The 20,589-nt window shown below is 40.5% G+C and overlaps 1 protein-coding gene across 3 annotated transcripts in view; it reads right to left on the reverse strand.

Moving 5' to 3' along the window:
- Positions 1–587: 587 nt before the first annotated feature.
- The window catches only part of BTBD7 (BTB domain containing 7), a 63,720-nt gene continuing 43,718 nt past the window's right edge, over positions 588–20,589 (reverse strand). The window contains exons 4-10 of one of the 3 annotated variants that reach the window (XM_024197133.3): positions 17,889–17,964; positions 12,433–12,593; positions 11,920–12,063; positions 10,406–10,595; positions 7,765–7,943; positions 5,748–6,179; positions 588–2,132 (exon numbers count right to left, since the gene is read on the reverse strand). In XM_024197133.3, coding sequence (XP_024052901.2) covers positions 1,317–2,132; positions 5,748–6,179; positions 7,765–7,943; positions 10,406–10,595; positions 11,920–12,063; positions 12,433–12,593; positions 17,889–17,964 — 1,998 coding nt within the window. In that variant the 3' untranslated portion in view covers positions 588–1,316. Of the gene's footprint in view, positions 2,133–5,747; positions 6,180–7,764; positions 7,944–9,454; positions 9,561–10,405; positions 10,596–11,919; positions 12,064–12,432; positions 12,594–17,888; positions 17,965–20,589 lie in introns of those variants that run through there. The other 2 variants (XM_026651321.2, XM_026651319.2) reach the window with 2 other exon arrangements.

Raw genomic sequence — 20,589 nt, forward strand, 5'->3', positions numbered from 1 at the left:
CCACCAGTGTCTGCTCTCTACCTTGTATTTATGTTAGTGGAAGAGTCAGACACCCCTGCCCCACAATTATTGTTTTACTCAAGGGGCTAGAGGTGTAATTTTAAAAAGTGCTAAGCCATCTGCAACCAATGAAGCTAACACAGTTTCTCTTCAGTTCACAAAAGAGAACGGCTGAAATGATAAATTCAGAGACATTTAAAATGTTAAGGAACACTGAATGACATCAGGTAGACTAAAGCCCTTTGTTTTTCTCATAGGCAGGACAAAAGAAGGCAATGAGCAGTCACCTCAGCACCTCCACTAGAGAGGCAGCCCTCTCATTTGACAGTGTTATAATTTAGACAATAACATCAGATAGTAAGCCTGATCTTCCTAGAGCTTTAGGTTTTGGCATGAATCCTCTGAACTCTGACCTTCACACAGCCCAATTCATGGGTATCCTGACTAGCACAGTAATGTTACTATTAATTTGCAATATTTCTAGGTTTTCTTCACAAATCAATCATTTGAGTCTGATAAATGCTTCTCAGTGCCCACGAAGTTCTCCAAAATCACAAATGGACCAGAAAATGTAGGCTGGGATTTTCAAAGGAGCCTAATGCAGCGACACCCAACTTCAAATGAATTTCATTGGGACCTGGAAATCTAAATATTTTTTAGGTTCTTTTGAAAGCCCCAGCCATATGTTTTAGAGTAGACGTGTTGAATCAGAATGAATGGAGACCAGCTGCCATGACTTGTTAAACAGAATGGTATTAGACTGGATTTGCAGTAGTGATAGATCAGGCAGATTTCAGACCTAAACAAACAATGTTACTAAAAAAGTATTTTGATGTGCTGTTCTTTGGAATTCCTATAATTCAAAAATAAACACATTGTTACTATCTCATAAGAAAATACATTTCATAGTGTGCAACCCACTGCACATGGAGAATTGGTAGGTGAAAGGTAAAATGCAGAAGTATGAAAATACAGTCCTTTAAATGTAACAAGAAAGTTTAACATATTAGTACAAAACTAATACAGGTAAAATAAATGTACAGGTGCAAAAGGCTACCAATTTGTAAAAAAAAGTGCCAGCTATTTTTTGTAAAGGCTTAATATCTTCAACCCACAAAAATAAACCCAGAAGCAGCATTCAAAATAAACTGATAGCATGCTGTCTCTAATAAAGCAATGTATATACAAAAAAAAAGTGAGCAAAATTGAGTTTTCTGCTGGCATTAATGAATTTGTCTGACAAAAGTTAGGCCAAAAGTTGCAAAGAATGGGGTGTTTCACAACTCTCAGGCACAGAGAAATAGTGGAGGTTGCTTTCAGAGGGCAGATTTTTTATATAGAAAGTCTGGTTTGCTTGGAGACCTCCTTCCTCTGCTTACTGCATCTTCCCTTTCCAAATCTGTATTTCTCTGTGCTTCGTGTTCCAGAGGCTCCTCATCTGTCAGTCTCCTGCTGGATCGCTCTTCTTGTATCTCAGAGCTGTACGTAGAGAGTGAAGGTCTGTTAGAGGTTAGCCCATATGTTAAGTCAGTTTCCATTTTTGTTCTTCCCCTGATGTGAACTGGGCCATTACCAGCATTTTCCTGGGCAGCCAATGCCAAGTCCAACCGCTGGGGAGGTTGTTCTAAGACATCGAGGTGTATTGGCTCATTCTTTTGTCTGTGCTGATGCCCATCTTGGGAAAGCACATATTCTCTCCTAGAATCCTCTTGCTTTTTAGGAGATAATTGGTTAGGTAGATAGGCTGACTTTAAGCCACTTGGTGATGCCTTATTGTGGCTATACAAATCTGGACCAAAATACATGCCTTGGGAAGGTGAAGGAGTATGTCTGCTAGGTGCTGGAGTGGAAGGTCTGCATGCAGCATTAGAGAAATCATAGAAATCTGGATACTCCTGTTGATTTTCTCGAGTATCTATTTTTTGTTCTATTGCATGTTTCTTTCGAGAACTGTGCATGTGCCTAGTCTGAATACATGAAATATGTTGGGGTGGTCCAGGTCCAACCTCTGTCACTGGCTGGCTTAATTGTGTGTCAACAGTGAGCTCTGGCAATCTTCTGTCCTTTAGAGACATCGTTGACACACCCATAGCAATATCTGGCATCAACTCATTTAACATGGGCTGAGTACACTAGAAAAGAAAGGAAAAGAGTTAAGTCTACTTGGATTTTGCTTTACTTCTATATTTTAATTTAACTTATCAGTAACATCACTTTCTCTAGTAGTTGGTGATGCTTTTCCTTTCTGACCAACTTCAGTCTTCTAGAGCAATCCTAGCCAGTAACTTCAACATTGTTTCAAAACTTGTTTAAGAGCATGTGCTACTCCAAATTGGTTAATTAATTATATATATATATACACACACACACACACACACACACCCCACCCCATACCAATCAGTAGTTTACTTTTCAGTCTCCTAGAGGAGGGACTCATCTACTGTATTCCATACATTTGATCCACACTAACCAGCTTTAAAAGCAGATTATTACCCAGAATTAGCGCTGAGAAGCAACTATTGAAAACATCCAACTCTGCACATTGCCCTTGGAAAGAATAAGTAAAAAGGCAAAAGATCATGCATATCATTTCTACATCGGAATACGCAACCAATCAAATCTCAAGAGAATGGCTCTCCCTTGCAAAGAGCAAACCATGTCCAATCTGTCTTCCCCATTCCTTTATGAAATGGTAGCTACACCTCTACCCCAATATAACGCGACCCGATATAACACAAATTCAGATACAACACAGTAAAGCAGCGCTCGGGGGGGGGGGGGAGGGCTGCCCACTCCAGCGGATCAAAGCAAGTTCAATATAACGCGGTAAGATGTTTTTGGCTCCCGAGCTCAGCGTTATATCGGGGTAGAGGTGTACTTTCAATTGACAAACAAGATTATTGTAGTCCTATGTTCAATATACAATATAAAATAAAATGCATTACATGTGCAAGTTCAGACTGCCAGTGAACAGATTTTAAATATGCCTGCTTTCAGCCACCTGCAATATTAGTTTTTCAAAAAATATACATTCAGTGCAACATTATGGCTGAGAATTTAAATGCATGAAAGTCAGGAAATGTATCTATCTGGTTGTAACCTCTCTGCACATATTCTGTATTCTGTAAATACAGAATAATTACATTTATGCTTTATATATTTATTTGCACACAATATGGCTGAGTTAAAATTGCTGTGGTAGTTACGAAATTGATTCTTCTCTCCTTGTTACATGTTTGGAGGTGATCTTGCCAATTACAGACCAATAAACCACCCAGGAAAATTATAATTTCTACTTTTATCATCTCCAGCAAACCACTAGATGAACACGACTTGACAGGTATAAACTAGTACAAGGGCTGTGTGTTTCTACTTTACTAGAATTATTTGACCACATTGGCTAAAGAATGGATAAAGGAGAAAAAGTTGACATAAATTTGAACCCTCATATAAGGCTACTAAGGAAGCTACATATTCATGGATTGAGAAGTAAACGTTTTTATTGATAAGAACCTAAGACAAGTAGGGATAAATAATCAATTTTCAGCATGGCAAAAGGTTAACAGCAGGATACTGTATCAATGATCTTTACTAGGACTGGAACTGTTTAATATATTTATTCATTATCTAGAAAAAGGGAGTGACTAGTGAGATGACAAAATTTGTAAGATGACAAAATTATTTAGTTTAGTCCAGACTAGAGATGACAGAAGAACTTCAGATGGACCTAAGAAAGACAAGTGAATAGGCAGCATAAATGGTAGGTACAAGTCAATGTTGAATGCAAGTGGGAAAGAATAATTTGAAACAATCATACATATTTCTGGCTCCTAAATTAATTGTAATCACTCAGGAAAAATACCCAGGTGTACTTTTGCCTACCTCAATGAACACTTTCCCCCCCCAACCATTTCTGTGCGCTGAGCAAATGTTAGTATGTCTAACAAAACAGGGCTAGAAAAGACTGGCTGTATTATGTCATTGTATGTATTAATGGTATGCCCTCACCTGAGAGACTGTGTTCAAGTCTAGTCACTCAGTCTCAAAGGATCACAGAAAAAGAAGGGTGCAGAGAGAAAGTGAAAATTGAACTGACATGGAAAGATTTCAACAGGAAGAGAGACTGAAAAGATTGTAACTGGTGAGAAAATGAATAAGGGGACAAGTTAAAGGTATCTAAAATAATGAAGTATAGGAAAGATAGTCTAAATAGGAATCCCAACTTTTTAGATAATATAAAAATAAAGAGACAAGCAAAGAAATTGAAAGGCAGTACAATAAGGAAATACTTCTTACCCCAAAATATAAAAACAAATTTTGGAGTACCATTGCCACAGAATAAAGAGGCCAAGGGCTTAAGATTTTTTTTTAAAAAGGATTTATATGGATAATGACAACATCTACAGTTATGTTAGAAACGATAAAAAGATATTTTAAAAGGTTCCTTATGCTTTAGCATAAGGTAATTACTAACAGTGTGTTAGGAAGAAACTTCTCCTGTGGGCAGGCTGTCTACTACAGGATTTCCTGTGCCTTTCTCTGAAATATCTAGTATTGGTCACTGTTCAGAGACCAGTAGGGCAATTCCTATACTAAATTCTTAGTCATTACTTTGCATTCAAGAGGATTTCTTCAAGTTAATGTTAAATAGAATACAAAGAAGCATACATACAACTGCTTTAAATCCGTTCCTTCTTTAAAAGCAGTTTCACTCATTTCAACCTGTGGAGTTCCTACCATGTATTTGCTTGTTATGATCTAGTGGTTAATAAGCATACAAGCTTTGTGCATGACTTTCAGACACTAACTTATGTCAAAGGCATTTTTTAATATGAGGAATAAGTACATTGCAAGTTTGAACTAACTTAAAAATGGGGTATTTTGTAATGGGAGCTTAAGAAAGCACTTGAATATTTTTCTTAAAATATGAAAACAACTTCTACCAAGCTCAGGTAATTTAGAAAGAGCTGAACTGAGTTTTACCAACTGAAAAACAAGTCACCTTTGGGTGCAGAGCATACAAAAGTTCAGGTTTAAGTAAATATAAATTGTTTGGAAAGATCTGAGTGACTATAAGCAGGTCTTCAGAAATTGAAGTACAGTGTGTTGGGAGACATGCACACACACAGTCTCGAAACAGGTTTAGGAGTCCTAAAACTGATATCAAGTAATGTCAACATTAAAACTTTTCTTTTTAAAATGTGCTTTTAGCAATTACATTTCTATCCAGACATACTACCAATCATATGATGAAGTCAGCTTCACTCAAGGAAACCAGTCTTCCTTGCAACTTAGATATGTACACAATTTTTTCTTTACCTTTAAATATTAATCCATAAACTCTTTCTATATATGCATATATCCCATTCTCTGTCACCTTCCACCGGCTTATTCATTTTAGAATCCAATTCAAAATTGCCTCCAGGCATTCAGAACTCTCCACGGATTTCCTCCACATGCCCGTCTGTCTACATTACTTCTCAAGTGAATATGTATTGAAAGAGTAACACCTATATTCACCTATTCCCCTGTCTATTCCACTAGTTCTGCTCCTTCTGTTTTGGCTCCCTCCACCATGATGGTTCAGGTATTTTACAGAAGGGGTGGAGGCGAGAAGGTTCATTTTCACATTTACACTCCCCACTGAGCCTTTGCATCTCCCTCCAAGCCACGTTATTTCATTACATTTCACCTTAACTTTCCTTTTCAACAAATTACTTCGATGGGGGGAAAAAAGATGCACTTACTGCTTGCTTTTCAGCTGCCATTACTGCTGCTGCTGCAGCTACTGTTTGTCTCCCCAGTCCTGTAGTGTTAGTGCAATCAGGGGGTGCTGCTGCTTTGACACCAGGTAAGTAGACAGGTGGGGCAACTTTAGGAGCTGTCCTGGAGTGGAACAGTGAATGGTTACATGGGTAAGAAAAGGAACGTGAGGGATGTTGACTCGGCACCCTTTGTTTCCAGCCCATTTTGAACTGGCTATGAATAGGAGTAGCTGGTGGATGGTAAGGAGGTGGAGGAGGGGGCAATGGTGGATGGAAGGCCACAAAAGAGTCAAGTTCTGTAAACATGGTTTCTGCAGTGGGAGTGCTGTTAACACGACATCGTCCAGACTGTCTCATAGTTAAGAGTGGGCTTTCATCCCCAAACCGTTCGTCAGGAAAGAACTTGTGAGGATTCTGCAAGGGAATACAACAAAATAACAGATTTAAAAAGTTGTGGTTTTTGGGGCAGATTTCCTATAAAACTGACCAAAGATTGGGACTTGTAATCTAGACTTAGTACAATGACTAGTTAGTCCCACTGTTTTAAATAATACACTGAAAGACTTTAAAAAGGTGACAAAGAGCTGATCACGAAAGAGCAGCATGGCCATAAGGGAGACACCTTCAGAAAAAGTCAGAGGCGAGAGCCTTGCATCAGCTTCCCTATGTGGTAGAACTGGTCAAATTACTCACTGTGATTAAGATGTCCAAATGTATTATCATCATTCTGGCAGCATTTGGAGGCCTCAATCAAAATTGCTCCCTTTCCCTGCCCATCTGCTGTATGGGCACACTGTAAATTCTTTGGGGGCAAGGACTGACTTACTATCTAAATATTTAGTCCTTTTCCCTCTTCAGGACTCGTTCTTGAAACAATGTGTTATTCTTAAGTATTCAGAGTCATTTGGATGAACAATTTGCAGACTACAAGTTGTTCACAAATTGCTCACTTTCACTATTTACAGTGAGTGGTCATTTAAGTCACATGGTATAATTTCTGCTCTGTATCTAGATGGAAGCTTTTCAAAACAGGAAAATAACCAACAACAAATGACAAACAGCAAATAATAAATAGTGAGCACAGACTGCTCTTACTCATGCTTGTGTCCCCCAAAAGAATATAGGTACTGCAAAAGTATACCTATTCTCTAATGTTCATGCATAGCAAACAACACTGCAAATGTTACCAATAAACAAATCAGAATTAAAACAAGGGTGACAAGCACTGGAACACCGTTTTTGCAACATTTAACCAACCAGTTCAAATGGAGGAAAAGACCAAACGCTTCTTTAGTGGATGGTGGTTTTTAAGTGACAGAAATGTAAGAATTTTAAACTGATTACACATAAGAAATCTACTGGTGTTCCCCTGTGGGGTTCAAGAACAGTGTATTTTACAACCACTGTATTGCATTATTGCAAAGACCTCCTCACCTTCCTATTTACTTTGAGTCTGTGCGATCATCAGCCCTTTCCCCAGGAATGCTTGAACATCAAGTGCTTTACACTGTGACAATGACAAAAGCTTCTCAGATTCTGAGAATACACGTAACCAATGTCACTGGAATCAGGCACTGGACATTTTCACTCCACATTATGGCATCTTTTCCAAAAAGAAGCATTAACATTCCCTCTGTGTCTCCTCCACCTCTTTCAACAAATGCCACTGCTGGTTGATGTTGGAAATAAGCTTAATTTATTTATTTGATATAATAAAAATATGCGTTTTCTCACTGGTAAAAATTCTTCACTTCCAGGCCCATTTTACGATGTATAAATACCACCCTCTTTCTAACATCCAATTTTCTACACCTCCAGCAAGCAGTTCATTACTACTGCCTGATCACGGAGTAGAAATACAAAAATAGAGTAAAAAAAAAGCGTACACCTATACAATGTTAGTTTTTGTTGCAGCCCTGGTCAAACATTCAGTTTTCAAAAGATTCGCACCAAATCACCCTGGAGGAGGAATTAAACTTACCCAGACCGTTTTCCATACCTGCAAAAGCTCAGCAGCAGCATCAGAAAGTCCAAACTCTCGCAATACACGAATCTGAATCTCATAACTGACAGTGGCTCCTTCTCCACAATTAAGAGCATATGCTCTTTGAACCTGCTCAGTATGACGGAGCTCCTGGAGCCGTTTGACCATCTCTTTAACAACAAGGAGATGGGGAACTGGGAAAAAAATGACAGTGAAAAGTTACAAGAGAATTTATTTCTTAAGATGTTAATGGGACTATTCAATTCAATGACGTGATTAACTTTAGTTTTTCATTCAGAATTAATGTTAGGCTGACTATGTTGCTGAAGATGACTGGCACCAAGCCAAGAATAGTATGACTTACATATTTGTGCTTAATGCCTTAGAGCATCTTTATGGGATAAAGTGTAGAACATACTAGTGCTAAAGATATGCGCCATTTTTCTGGCTTCTACTAAAGCAAACCACAAATATACTCTTCTTTGTAATCCCCTTACAGTGATTTGGGAGCCAGAATATTTTAAATCTCAACTGCACATTCCCTCTGGAATACTATAGGCCAACAATATGCTGATGTTCTTGCCTCAATTTATGTTTTTGGTGGAATTCTGGGATCACAAGACCATAGTACCAGTAATAACTACAGAAAATGCATTTTAAAGAAATTACATGAGTTTTAAGCCAACATAAACCTGTGAAAATTACACTGTTTTATGCAGCTGCCTTGAAATAATTAGAAACCTTTCCAAAAGGAAATCATATGTAATTTTGGGTATTTGGTTATCCTATTGCACAACTATCATGTAACATTTTGCTGCTGTCTGGTAATGGGTGATATTTCTTTGTGAATTTTCTGTCCCTAGTAACATTTGCATATCTTGAGAAAAGTTAAATCCAAGCCTCCGTAAATGCAGCGTTGGAATCGTGAACCTCACCAGCTATCCAATGGCAAAATATTACCATCTGTGATGAAAGGTCCACAAAGATTAAACGGATTAGACAGCAAGAGCAATGCATGGGGTATTTGCATTTCAGAGGTGAAATAAACACCACATCATGTAACTACAAACATCAATTGCTTCTAGTTTCATAAAGACCACCACAGTGTGTGTGGTATCAGACTTGCTAATTTTTCCAAAATGTTTTCTTTTTTATTTCTGGCATATGAACTAACATAGTAAACATGAGCAGAACAGCAATATCTCCAAGAGTCTCAAACAAGCCTCTATACTCTGTTTCACCATGGCAAAACACTCAAGACAGTAAAACACTATGTGTCAAGGTCACACTATATGAAAGGAAGATTTCAGGGCAGCATGACTCAGCCTTCCCTTCAAAAGGTTTGTTAACAATAACCTGGCTTGGGTTTGGAGCAATTTTTCGTAAGTCAACACACTCAATCTTCTAAAATCACACACATTTTAGTGTTGTCTGGATGGCATCCATTGTAGAAGCAGGATACAGGAACAATATAGTTTCACTCAGGAGTTCATGGGCCAAGTTCAGCTCTTGCATGATTTCTGATTCAGACAAACAGGTCCAAAGAATCCTGACAAGAGTTTGCTGACCATAACCTGAATACTGCAGGTACAGTTCAGCGGAGGTTCACAAAGCCTCAGGAACATGTCACGCTACCAGCCCAAAACGTTCAGTCTGCCCTTGTGGGGGAATGATCATCTGAGAATCATACCTAGCTCCTGGAGCACAGACAGGAGAATGCTGCTTGGTTCTTCAGATGGCCAGCTCTTTTCTGCTCTCTGTGCTCCAGGGATGTCTCCTGGCATGAGAGCACAGCTTGTTGTAACATATGCCTGTAACGCAAACCTATTTGGCTCAATCCACAGCTCTAATGATTTCCCTGCTCGTGAAACTAGCTAAACAATCCCTTTTTCTTGTTATCAGTGGAGCATTAAATAAGGTGGGCCACTACCAGCACAAAATTCCTGTGCTCAAAATACTGCACTGGCTTGCTCTTTGTTTTCGGGTGTGAGTCAAAGCGTTGGTGACAATCTTTAAGCCTTGAATTGCCCAGAACCCAGCTACGATGGCATTTAAGATTGGTCGAGATGTTCTCATTCCATGTCCTTGGAGTGGAATTTTTCAGGAGTGGCAGCAGAACATTTTCAGTCAAGGCCAAGTTATTTTGGGGAAATTTTTCCTGTTGGCAGCTCATTAGTGTTTGAATTTGGCACAATGCAACGGGTTATATAATTTGACATTTGGTTCATTTTTTTTTGGAGTCTTGTCTATAGGATGGCATCGTTTCTGCCTTCTGCTGTTGGGGGCAATGTGTGAAAGTGAGAACTCTGTTATTCTCCGACAATTCTATCAGTTATGGACAGCTCTGTAGAGTAGATATTTGAATCTAGTATCATACTGGTGAGATACTATGGTTATAAAAGTGCTTCTACACTAACTGAATACTAGTACCCTTTCTACTAGGGCTCCTTTCCTTCACAATTAGTTAGAATTCTACTCAAAAAAATTCCCACTCATCCCAAACTCAGAGTCCTTGGAGGAAATCTCTTAAAATAAGCAGTCCATCTACCAACCCCAGATGAGAAAACTCTGGGAAACAAGAAGAATTTAATAATCCCCATCAACAGAACCCCAGAGGACAGTAAATAGAATGCTGCAGTTCAGCTAGCATTCTTACCTGGGATTTCATTGGCGACAACTGAAGGAGGATTGGACTGATTACTGCTGATTTGCTGGTGGCTAATCATATGACAGCACTGTGGCACTGCGTTGTTTACCATGTAGAGGGTGTCGGGCACGTTGGACATTCTAACCATCCGCAAACGAACTAGGTCTGTTTGTTCCACCATCATCTCATCTAGCACCGACTAAAACAATAGTAGTTAGATAATAAGAACTGCTACAAAAAATTCTACTACTTTTCCAGTCATATTTTCCACATAGAGTAACCATAACACAACCAACTACTGCCCCCTGAAATATGCAGATCAATCCTTTTAAAAGGTACCACTAATATGTAGGAAGCACAGGGGCTGAAGGCCTAACAGTACGCAAACCCATTTTGTCTGCTCCCAATTTATAACATTACTTGGGTTTTCTAGAGTATTTTCCACTCAAAATTCTCACAGAACTTTACAATCAACAAATTAAGTTTAGGCACCCCTCAGATGATGCTGGAAATATAATCTCTTCACTTTATAGATGGAAGAACATGAGTCAAGTCTGTTCTCCCTCCCTCCCTCCCCCTCTGATTAATATTAGCAAAAGAGTACTTTAATGATAGCAAAAGGGATTTAATGTTGGAGTTTCTTTAGTTTGATCCCATGAACAAAAAATTAGGAATCTCCCCTCAAAAAAACACATTGTCAAAATCTCATATGCTTATGGACTCTTCTTATGATTACAGAAGTTCGATCTTCAGATGCACAAGAGCACCAGCGGGGTGGGGGAGAGGGAGATGAGAATAGCTGTCTTTACACTGCCCTTCTGTCACCCAAACCTAGGCATTGATGAGGCCAAACCAGCTCCTGGCATAAGTCATGGCTGCTTTAACATGTAGCAGTGGTCCACAAGGGGCCACTTTATGAGCCAGGATTGCCAGATTGCATCATACTCCTGCCCCATCACAGATATGCCCATGCCCTTTCCTAAGCCTGTCCTAGGATGCCACCTGCACCTCAGCTGCAACCTTAAGGTGAGTTATGGGGAGGTTATTGTTGGAGGTGCACAATGGGGGGCTTCAGGAGAGCTGGACAAGGACAGCCATTCTGTTTTGCAGAGGATTTAGAGATTTTAAAATGTGGCTTAGTTCACATTTGGAATGAAAACCAAAAATTTAAAAATTCTCTGAAAGGTGGAATTTCCATTCTCCACCTAGCAGAAGCCAGGACCCCCAGGCTCTCAGCTTTCATACTGCCAGGCAGGTCTTCCCTCAGAATTTCATCAAAACCAAAGACTCATCAAAACATTTTGATTTCAGTGAATCAGGAAATTCTGACTAGAACAGTTGTCAGGTCTTCCAACAAGCTGTAGACTTGGGTCTAATGATCAGCCCCATAAGCCTTGTTAAACTGAAAGTGTTAGTATTTTAGACCAGCACATGCAAACAATACAAGATATACTGAAACTTTCTGTCTGCAGAATTCCTTGTTGATGTCAGTTTAGTAATGACCACATATTATCAATGGTTACCTTTGCCTCTTCTACATATGGTGAGAACAGTCGTGGCCTAACATATATCCCAGTATTTTTTTGCCGTAGCCAGGCATTTGACTTTCCACCTTCTGCTGTTGGTAGCATGTCTGAAGGAGGGGTGCTAATGAGGCCTCTCTTCATCTGTAAAAGACAGAATTTTTAAACTGAACATATTACAATTTATATTACTAATATTTTGGTAACCAAACACGCTGAATAGGTACAGCCAAGCTCCCTGAGGAATTTAAGTGAAATCATTTTTTTTTTTAAATCAAGTAGTACTCACTCGGATCCAAAATTCACCAGCCATTCAAAATTTTAAATTTTGCACAAAACTTGCATTAAAAATACTATTTTATGATAATTATCAATAACAAAGTTCATAAATTTTGGTGCCTCTATCTCAAAAAAGTTAAAATAACCCAGGACTTTTGCACTGCTTGAAATATAAAATCCCATAGGCTAGATCTGTGTGTCTGAAAGGTGGATTGTGGGAGAAGAAAGACTTACAGCATCACTCAGTATTTCACTGTTCATAGGTAAAATGTGCTCAGTGCGGACAACAGGTAAAAGAGAAGATAGGATCTCTCTCAGCTCCTCAATGTCAAGATCTCGCCTCTTTACACCGCGTTTGTTCACACTGTGGGCAGTACCACTCAGTAAATTGGGCTCTGTGGAAAGGAATAATAAATATATAGTCTCCATGTAAATACACATTTTTTAATAGGAAAACAGAAGTTCTACTTTTCTGTTGCAGGAAGGAAAAGGAAATCTACGTAGTGAGTGACAGACAGTGCCTGGCATTGTTTTTCCACAAAACGAACCAGCATGCCACCAGCACAATTCAGTCTGGTTCCTATGGATGTGAGTCACCTGCCCAAAAGCCATTTCCCCAAAATTTATTTTCTATCTGGCTTGTTACTGCTTAAGCTGACAGAAAGATGGTTTGTATCCCTTTGCAAAACCATGCTCCTGCAGCAACAAAAAACTCTTTTCATCCCCAACAGTTGGTAGTTCCTCAAGACTCTTCTGTGGATTTTTTCCCTTCCCGCAGTGGTTTCCAAGGAAGACCAGACTATTTTCACAGATTTTTAATGGCAAAAGGGACCATCATCATAATCTAGTCAGCTATACAGCACTGGCCATATAACCCATCTAGTAATTTCTGCATCAAGCCCATTATTTCTGCTTGAGCTACAATACATATTTTACTACATACAACTGCAAATATGCTGAACAGCTCTGCAGAACGACTTCAGAAAAAACTAAGGAACCATCTTTTGCACCTCACATATTCCAGAAGGGATCACTAAAACAAGAAATCACCACATGTTCCCACACACTGGAAGAAAAAAAATTATCAGGAAACCCACACAGAGATCATGCAAGAATCCCAAAACAACTATAAAAAACCCGATGACAGCTACCCACCACAAAAACAGAAAGTGGAACCAACTACCCGACAATGCACAGAACACCACATTCAGGAGAAACCATAAACCAGGACCCACCACTTGCACAGTACACCCAACCATCAAATTATCAATGCTCCTTTAACTGGAGTTGAATTATCTGTACTCTCCAAGGGACTGAACTTCTCCCCACCACAGAACTTGATACCATACTACAAGAGAACTACTAGAATTCTTTTGCTGACTATGCCTCAAACAATTCTTTCACAACAAAAGACAGCACCACCCACAACTACCGTCATACGCCACACTGACAGTCATAAGAAAAAAATCATTTGACTGGACATCCCACAACAGACCAAAACTACACATTTGATCATTACATTAATTACTTCAGTAAAATAATCAGTGAATCCTTAACAAGCATCACATCCACCACAATCTTTCCACCGCTGAGAGGACAGCTATACAATCCCTGAAATCCATCTGCCAGATAGTGATCAAATCAGCAGACAAAGGGGACACCCTTGTAGTCCTCAACCATGATGATGTTGTCATGGAGGCCAACTGACAACTCTCTGACACAACCTATTATAAAGGAATCAAAGAAGATCCCACACCACTGTTCAACCAGCAATTTAGAGATACCATCAAATCCTTTCCCAAACAACTCTGAGAAATTATACAACGTCATCCCCCATCTTCCCAAGATACACAAATAAGGGAACCCAGGCAGATCCATTATATTTGGCCACAGCACTCTTACCCTAGGAATATGCAGACTCTTAGAAACCATCCTCAAACCACTCATCACAGAAAGGGTCAGTTTCCTCCAGGACAACTGACTTTCTTCAGAAACTCCACAACATTAATAACCTCCCACAGAACACCATTCTTCCACTTCCTAAATCGGGGTGGGCAAACTTTTTGGCCCGAAGGCCACATCTGGGTATAGAAATTGTGTGGCGGGCCATGAATGCTCACAAAATTGGGGTTGGGGTGCGGGAGGGGGTGAGGGCTCTGGTTGGACCCAGAAATGAGAAGTTCAGGGTGCAGGAGGGGCTCCAGGCTGGGGCAGGTGGGGTGGAGTGCAGGGGAGAATGAGGGCTGCGGGAGGGGGTGCAGACTCTTGAGTGGGGGTGGGGATGGGGATAAGGGGTTTGGAGTGTAGGAGGGTGCTCCAGGCTGGGACCGAGAGGTTCAGAGGGCGATCAGGGTTGGGCAGGGGGTTGGGTCCAGGCTCCGGGCAGTTCTTACCTCAAGCAGCTCCCGGAAGCAGCGGCATGTCCCCCCTCTGGCTCCTATGCGCAGGTGTGGCCAGGCGGCTCTGCTGCGCGCTGCCCCGTCTGCAGGCACCGCCCCTGAAGCTCCCACTGGCTGTGGTTCCCGGCCAATGAGAGCGGCAGGGGCGGCGCTTGGGGCGGGGGCAGCGTGTGGAGTGGAGCCCCCTAGCTGCTCCTATACGTAGGAGCCGGAGGGGGGAATGCCGCTGCTTCCGGGAGCCACGCAGAGCGGCCCCGGACCCTGCTCTTCGGCTGCAGTGCCGGAGTGGGGCAAGCCCCAGACCCCGCTCCCCTGCGGGAGCTCGAGGGCCCACCCTTGTCCTAAATACACCAATATCCTCAGAACAACAGAACTGTTGCCTGTCTCAAATAGTAGAAGATGATGGACAACACTGAGATATCCACCCCACAGACATTATCAAAAACTCATCCTTTTCATCCTCACCTTTAACAATTTTACATTCAACAACAAACTTTATACGAACCATGGGAACAGCCAGGTGTACTAGGATGGCTCTTCATGGGCCACCTCGAGGAAGAACTTCTGAACAAATGCACCATGATCAGCTCCAGACTACTACATACAAGAAACCCATGGATCACCACGCTTACCTTCATAGATCCAGTAATCACCCCAAACACACCAAGAAATCTGTTATCTACAGCTAGGCACTCAGACACCACAGCATATGCTCCAAGGAGAAAGCCCAGGACATATATCTTAACACACTTAAAACTGCCTTTACCAAACAAGGATACTCCACCAGAGAAGTACACTGCATCATGGAATGGACCACCCAAATACCCCAAGAGAATCTGCTTCAATACCGGAAAAGAACTGCTGACCGCACACCCCTAGTTGTCACCTACCACCCCACACTGGAACGCATATGGGGTATCAAACAAGCAATTACAATCCATACTTGATGAGGACCATATCCTGAAAGAAAATCTTTCCCAAATCCTCTTTTCTGGACTTCAAACAACCCCCCAACCACACTAAACTCAACATCAGAAGCAAGTTCCCCACAGACCAGGACACATCAACTCAAAATGGCACCACATCCTACCATGACAGATGCAAAAAATCTGCAGACATATCTCCACTGGTATGATATTCAACACCCACCACAACATACCCTTCAATATCCATGGGTTCTACACATTACTATTACAACATGTGGTGTACCATATCCAGTGCACTAAATGACCCAATAATTCGGTAGGGGAAATGAGACAATCACTATGCTCTCAAATGAACTCAGAAAAATAAAAGACAAAAAACACCATATCACCTCTGGGCGAACGCTTCTCACAAAACCATCATTCCATATCTGTACAACACCTTCAGAAGATGAGCCTGGAACTTAAATCCAAAATTCTGCTAGACATCAAAAGTCATGGACTTAAAGACAGTGGATTTATAGCTCATTATAACAATCTGTAAGCCACTAACCCTCTTTGTCCTATGACTAGGGCCCTACCAAATTCATGGTCCATTCTCGTCAATTTCACAGCCAGAGGGTTTTAAAATTGGTCAATTTCACAGTTTCATATGTTTATATCTGAAATTTCACGGTGTTGTAACCGTAGGGGTCCTAACCCAAAATGGGATGGGGGGGAGGGGTTTGCAAAGTTGTTTGGGGAAGGGGAGGCCCCAAGATTGCCACCCTTACTTCTGTGCTGCCTAGGCAGCAGCCATCCTCCGTGCTTCCTGCAGTTAGAGGAGGTTCCGGGAGGTGGAGGTGGGTAGGATCTCGCCCATGCTGCTAGGAGGACCCCAGCTGGGGGCTCCTAGTCCAGAGCAGTGACAGATTAAGGCCAGGACCCCCAGCCAATCTGGGTGGCCCGGGAAAAATGGGTGCCCCAACTTCAGAAGAAGCCCTAGGGTGGAAGCTCCAACTAGGTCACCTGAAGCCCCAGCAGGAGCCTTGGGGGGAAGAAGCCCCGAGCCTGGACTGACCTGAGCCCTGGCTGCAGCTGCAGGGCTGAAGCCTCGAGCTGGGCAGCCTTGAGCTCGGACTGCCCTGAGCCCCAGCTGGTGTAGTGCAAGAAACTGCTACCTGTAGCAGTTACTCATATGTAAGGGATTGTAAAATAAACTGCTGTCTGATGTAGCAAATTCCTACAAATAGCAGTTTCAGTTTCTCGCACTACACCAGCAGGAGTGGAAGCCCCCAGCCCCGGCTGCTGGGGGAGGAAGCCCGGAGCCATGGCAGAAGCAGTGTGGGGGAGAAGCCCCGAGCCCAGCTCCCAGGCTGCTGCAGCGCATAAGTGAGGGTGTACCACCATCATTTCTGTGCTGCCTCTGGAGGTGTATCTAATCTCTCCACCAAGAGCAGCCATGCAGGGGAAGGACAAATCCTGTCCCTCCCCAGCGTGGCTGGACTAACAGCTAGGAGCCCCAGGCTCCCAGCAGCAGGGGAGACCAGATTTCACAGGGGAGGGCTGATTTCAGACAGTGAAATTGGTAGGGCCCTACCTCTGACTGTAGAGGTGTTAACTGGCCATTTCACCTTAAATGGTCAGTCAGGAAAGTAACTGAAAAACTTTCCTCATGGACTGTATTTTCTAAATGGACAACCTACCCTAAATTCTCAATTATTGAGGGACAATCTCCACTCATTGATATATTTTGCTTTCCACAACCAAATCTCTGTACAACTTTTCATGAGTGATGTACCCGAGTATTCGGATTCTAATATCTAAACTGTATTATTAAATCTATTCACCTAAATTTGGGTTATTGCTGATTATGTACTCTATGCATCATATAACTTTTAAAAAACAAACTTTGTATTTGTGGCTAATCTAAGCACTATACCCAGATGTACAGACACTTCTCTCAACCTGTGTATTATATATTTTTTAACATTAGCTTTAATAAATTTTTTAAAAATGTCTTAACTGGTCCCCCTTTGTACGTAGCTGTAACACTGAGTACCTTTCCCAGACCTGAAGAAGAGCTCTGTGTAGGTCAAAAGCTTGTCTCTTTCACCATTAGAAGTTGATACAATAAAAGATATTACCTCACCTATCCTGTCTTTCTAATATCAAGAGTGCTTGTGCTTTTGGCTATTTTCTAGTACAATGTTTATTTGCTACTGCTGATGTTTTAGTGAAGACAAATTCCCAGAGTAGTGCTTTTGTTTAGCTTTCCTTTGCTCACAGTATAGTCAGATTACGTATTTTCCTGAACTTAAAAACTATCAGTTTGAAATATGTCATCCATTTCTCTAGCAAGTTTATTTTTTAAAAACAAGGTTCTTACCTCGGTCTGCTATTCTTTTCATCAACTGATGTTCTCCCCATTTAACAAGATATTTAAGAATATCTTGTTCACTTGCCTATAATAAAGAAATGGAACACAATGCATACTTAGTTTATTAACAATGTGTTGTATGGGAACCACTGAACAAACAAATATTTCTCAGGCAAAAAACTGAATTGAATCACCTCACAACAAAAGCATATTCACACTAGCCTTCGTTCTAATGTACCACTGTTGCTTCAAGTACTTGGTAGTAAAACTGATATCTAAACTAAGGAAAAGACAGAGTAGGAAAGTCTAGCTTTAAGTTCTGCTACACAATATAAGTTTCCCAAAGCAATATAGTTTGCAAAGAACCTGGTATAATTCGTTTAATCTAGAAAGTGATCATTTATTTAAAAAAACAAAAATAAATCCTCCTCAAACCTGCTAATTCTGTTGGTTTTTTTCATTATGATTTTACAAGTGTCTTCCCCCACTGCCTTCTCTCTTTTAGGAGTTTAAAGTTTTTTTAAAAATTATTTATTGTTTCTAGAGTTAAAAAAATCTCTATTTTTAATAAATTCTTTCTAGTCATAAAAGGTTCTGGAACTCATCTATGCCACATGCGCCACCCTTTTCTTCTCAGCAATCTAGAGTTACCACCTGGCCGGTATTTTTACCAGTTGCCAGGAAAATAATTAAGCTGCCCCCCCCCCCCTTTTTTTTAACCTAAGTTCTAAAGATTTCCATTATCACAATACACTGGGGGGAGAAGGGGAGAAAGATATCTAATGTTAAAAGTTTCTGTGTCCAGTAGGGCTGTTAATCGCAGTTAACCCAAGTGATTAACTCAAAACAAATTAACTCAATTACAAAAACTGATTACCAGTGCGATTAAAACTGCGATTAAACAGTAATAGAATATCAATTTAAATTCATTATAAATATTTTTGGATGTTTTTCTACATTTTCAAATATATTGATTTCAATTACAACACAATACAAAGTGTATACTGCTCACTTTATATTTTTTATTACAAATATTTGCACTGTAATAAATATAAACAAAATCATTTTTCAATTCACCTCATACAATTACTGTAGTGCAATCTTTATCGTGAAAGTGGAACTTACAAATGTAGATTTGTTTTTGTTACATAACTGCACTCAAAAATAAAACAGTGTAAAACTTTAGAGCCTACAAGTCCACTCAGTCCTACTTCTTTAGTCAAATCGCTAAGACAAACAAGTTTGGTTACATTTGCAGGAGATAATGGTGCCCGCTTCTTGTTTACAATGTCACCTGAAAGTGAGAACAGGCATTCAGATGCACTAAAGATTCATATGTCCCTTCATGCTTCAACCACCATTCCAGAGGATATGCATCTATGCTGATGATGGGTTCTGCTCAATAACAATCCAAAACAGAGCGGACCAGTGCATGTTCATTTTCATCATCTGAGTCAGATGCCACCAGCAGAAGGTTGATTTTTTTTTGGTGGTTCGGGTTCTGTAGTTTCCGCATCAGAGTGTTGCTCTTTTAAGACTTCTGAAACCATGCTCCACAGCTCGTCCCTCTCAGATTTTGGACGGCACTTCAGATTCTTAGACCTTAGGTCGAGTGCTATTTTTAAAAAGCTCACACTGGTACCTTCTTTAAGTTTTGTCAAATCTGCAGTGACAGTTTTCGTAAATCAAACATGTGCTGGGTCATCATCCGAGACTGCTATAACATGAAATATACGGCAGAACGCGGGTAAAACAGAGCAGGGGACATACAATTCTCCCCCAAAGAGTTCAGTCACAAATTTAATTAACACACTATTTTTTTAACGAACATTATCAACATGGAAGCATGTCCTTCGGAATGGTGGCTGAAGCATGAAGGGGCATACGAATGTTTCGCATATCTGGCACGTAAATACCTTGCAACGCTGGCTACAAAAGTGCCATGCGAATGCCTGTTCTCACTTTCAGGTGACACTGTAAATAAGAAGCAAGCAGCAGTATCTCCCATAAATGTAAACAAACTTGTTTGTCTTAGCAATTGGCTAAACAAGAAGTAGGACTGAATGGACTTGTAGGGTCTAAAGTTTTACATAACTGCACTCAAAACCAAAACAATGTAACAAAAAAAATTCTACATTTGTAAGTTACACTTACAAGTACTCTATCATGAATGAGATGAATTGAAAAATACTATTTCTTTTGTTTATCATTTTTACAGTGCAAATAAAAAATAATATAAAGTGACATGAAATTTAGGGATTTCCTGGAGGAACACATTCTTCCCTTTCAAAGTTCACCTCTACCCCGATATAACGCGGTCCTCGGGAGCCAAAAAATCTCACCGCCTTATAGATGAGACCGCGTTATATCTTGTAAAAACACTACAATGTCCTTTGCTTCAGTCGACTTGGCCCATATGTCTCTTTCTTGTAATGCCAATATCTAAACCTCAAGTGATATATACAGAGACATAATTTGTGAATTTTCTCTAAGATGCTAGTAGAACATTTATCACCATTTTAGAATGAGTGACCACAGTTCCTCTCTCTCAGCTTCCCTTCTTTGAGTGACTCTCCCCAATCATATATTCACTAGATTCCAGGAGTTTGTTTTCATATTCTGAAACTCTGAGAAGATAATTCTGTAATGATAGATTTCAGTATTTCCATTTGGAATGTATATCTCCTTGTAGAGCTAAGACCTGAGATCT

This window comes from Terrapene carolina, unplaced genomic scaffold, assembly GCF_002925995.2.
Source record: "Terrapene carolina triunguis isolate 2854851 unplaced genomic scaffold, T_m_triunguis-2.0 Scaffold96, whole genome shotgun sequence".
Lineage (NCBI taxonomy): Eukaryota > Metazoa > Chordata > Testudines > Emydidae > Terrapene > Terrapene triunguis.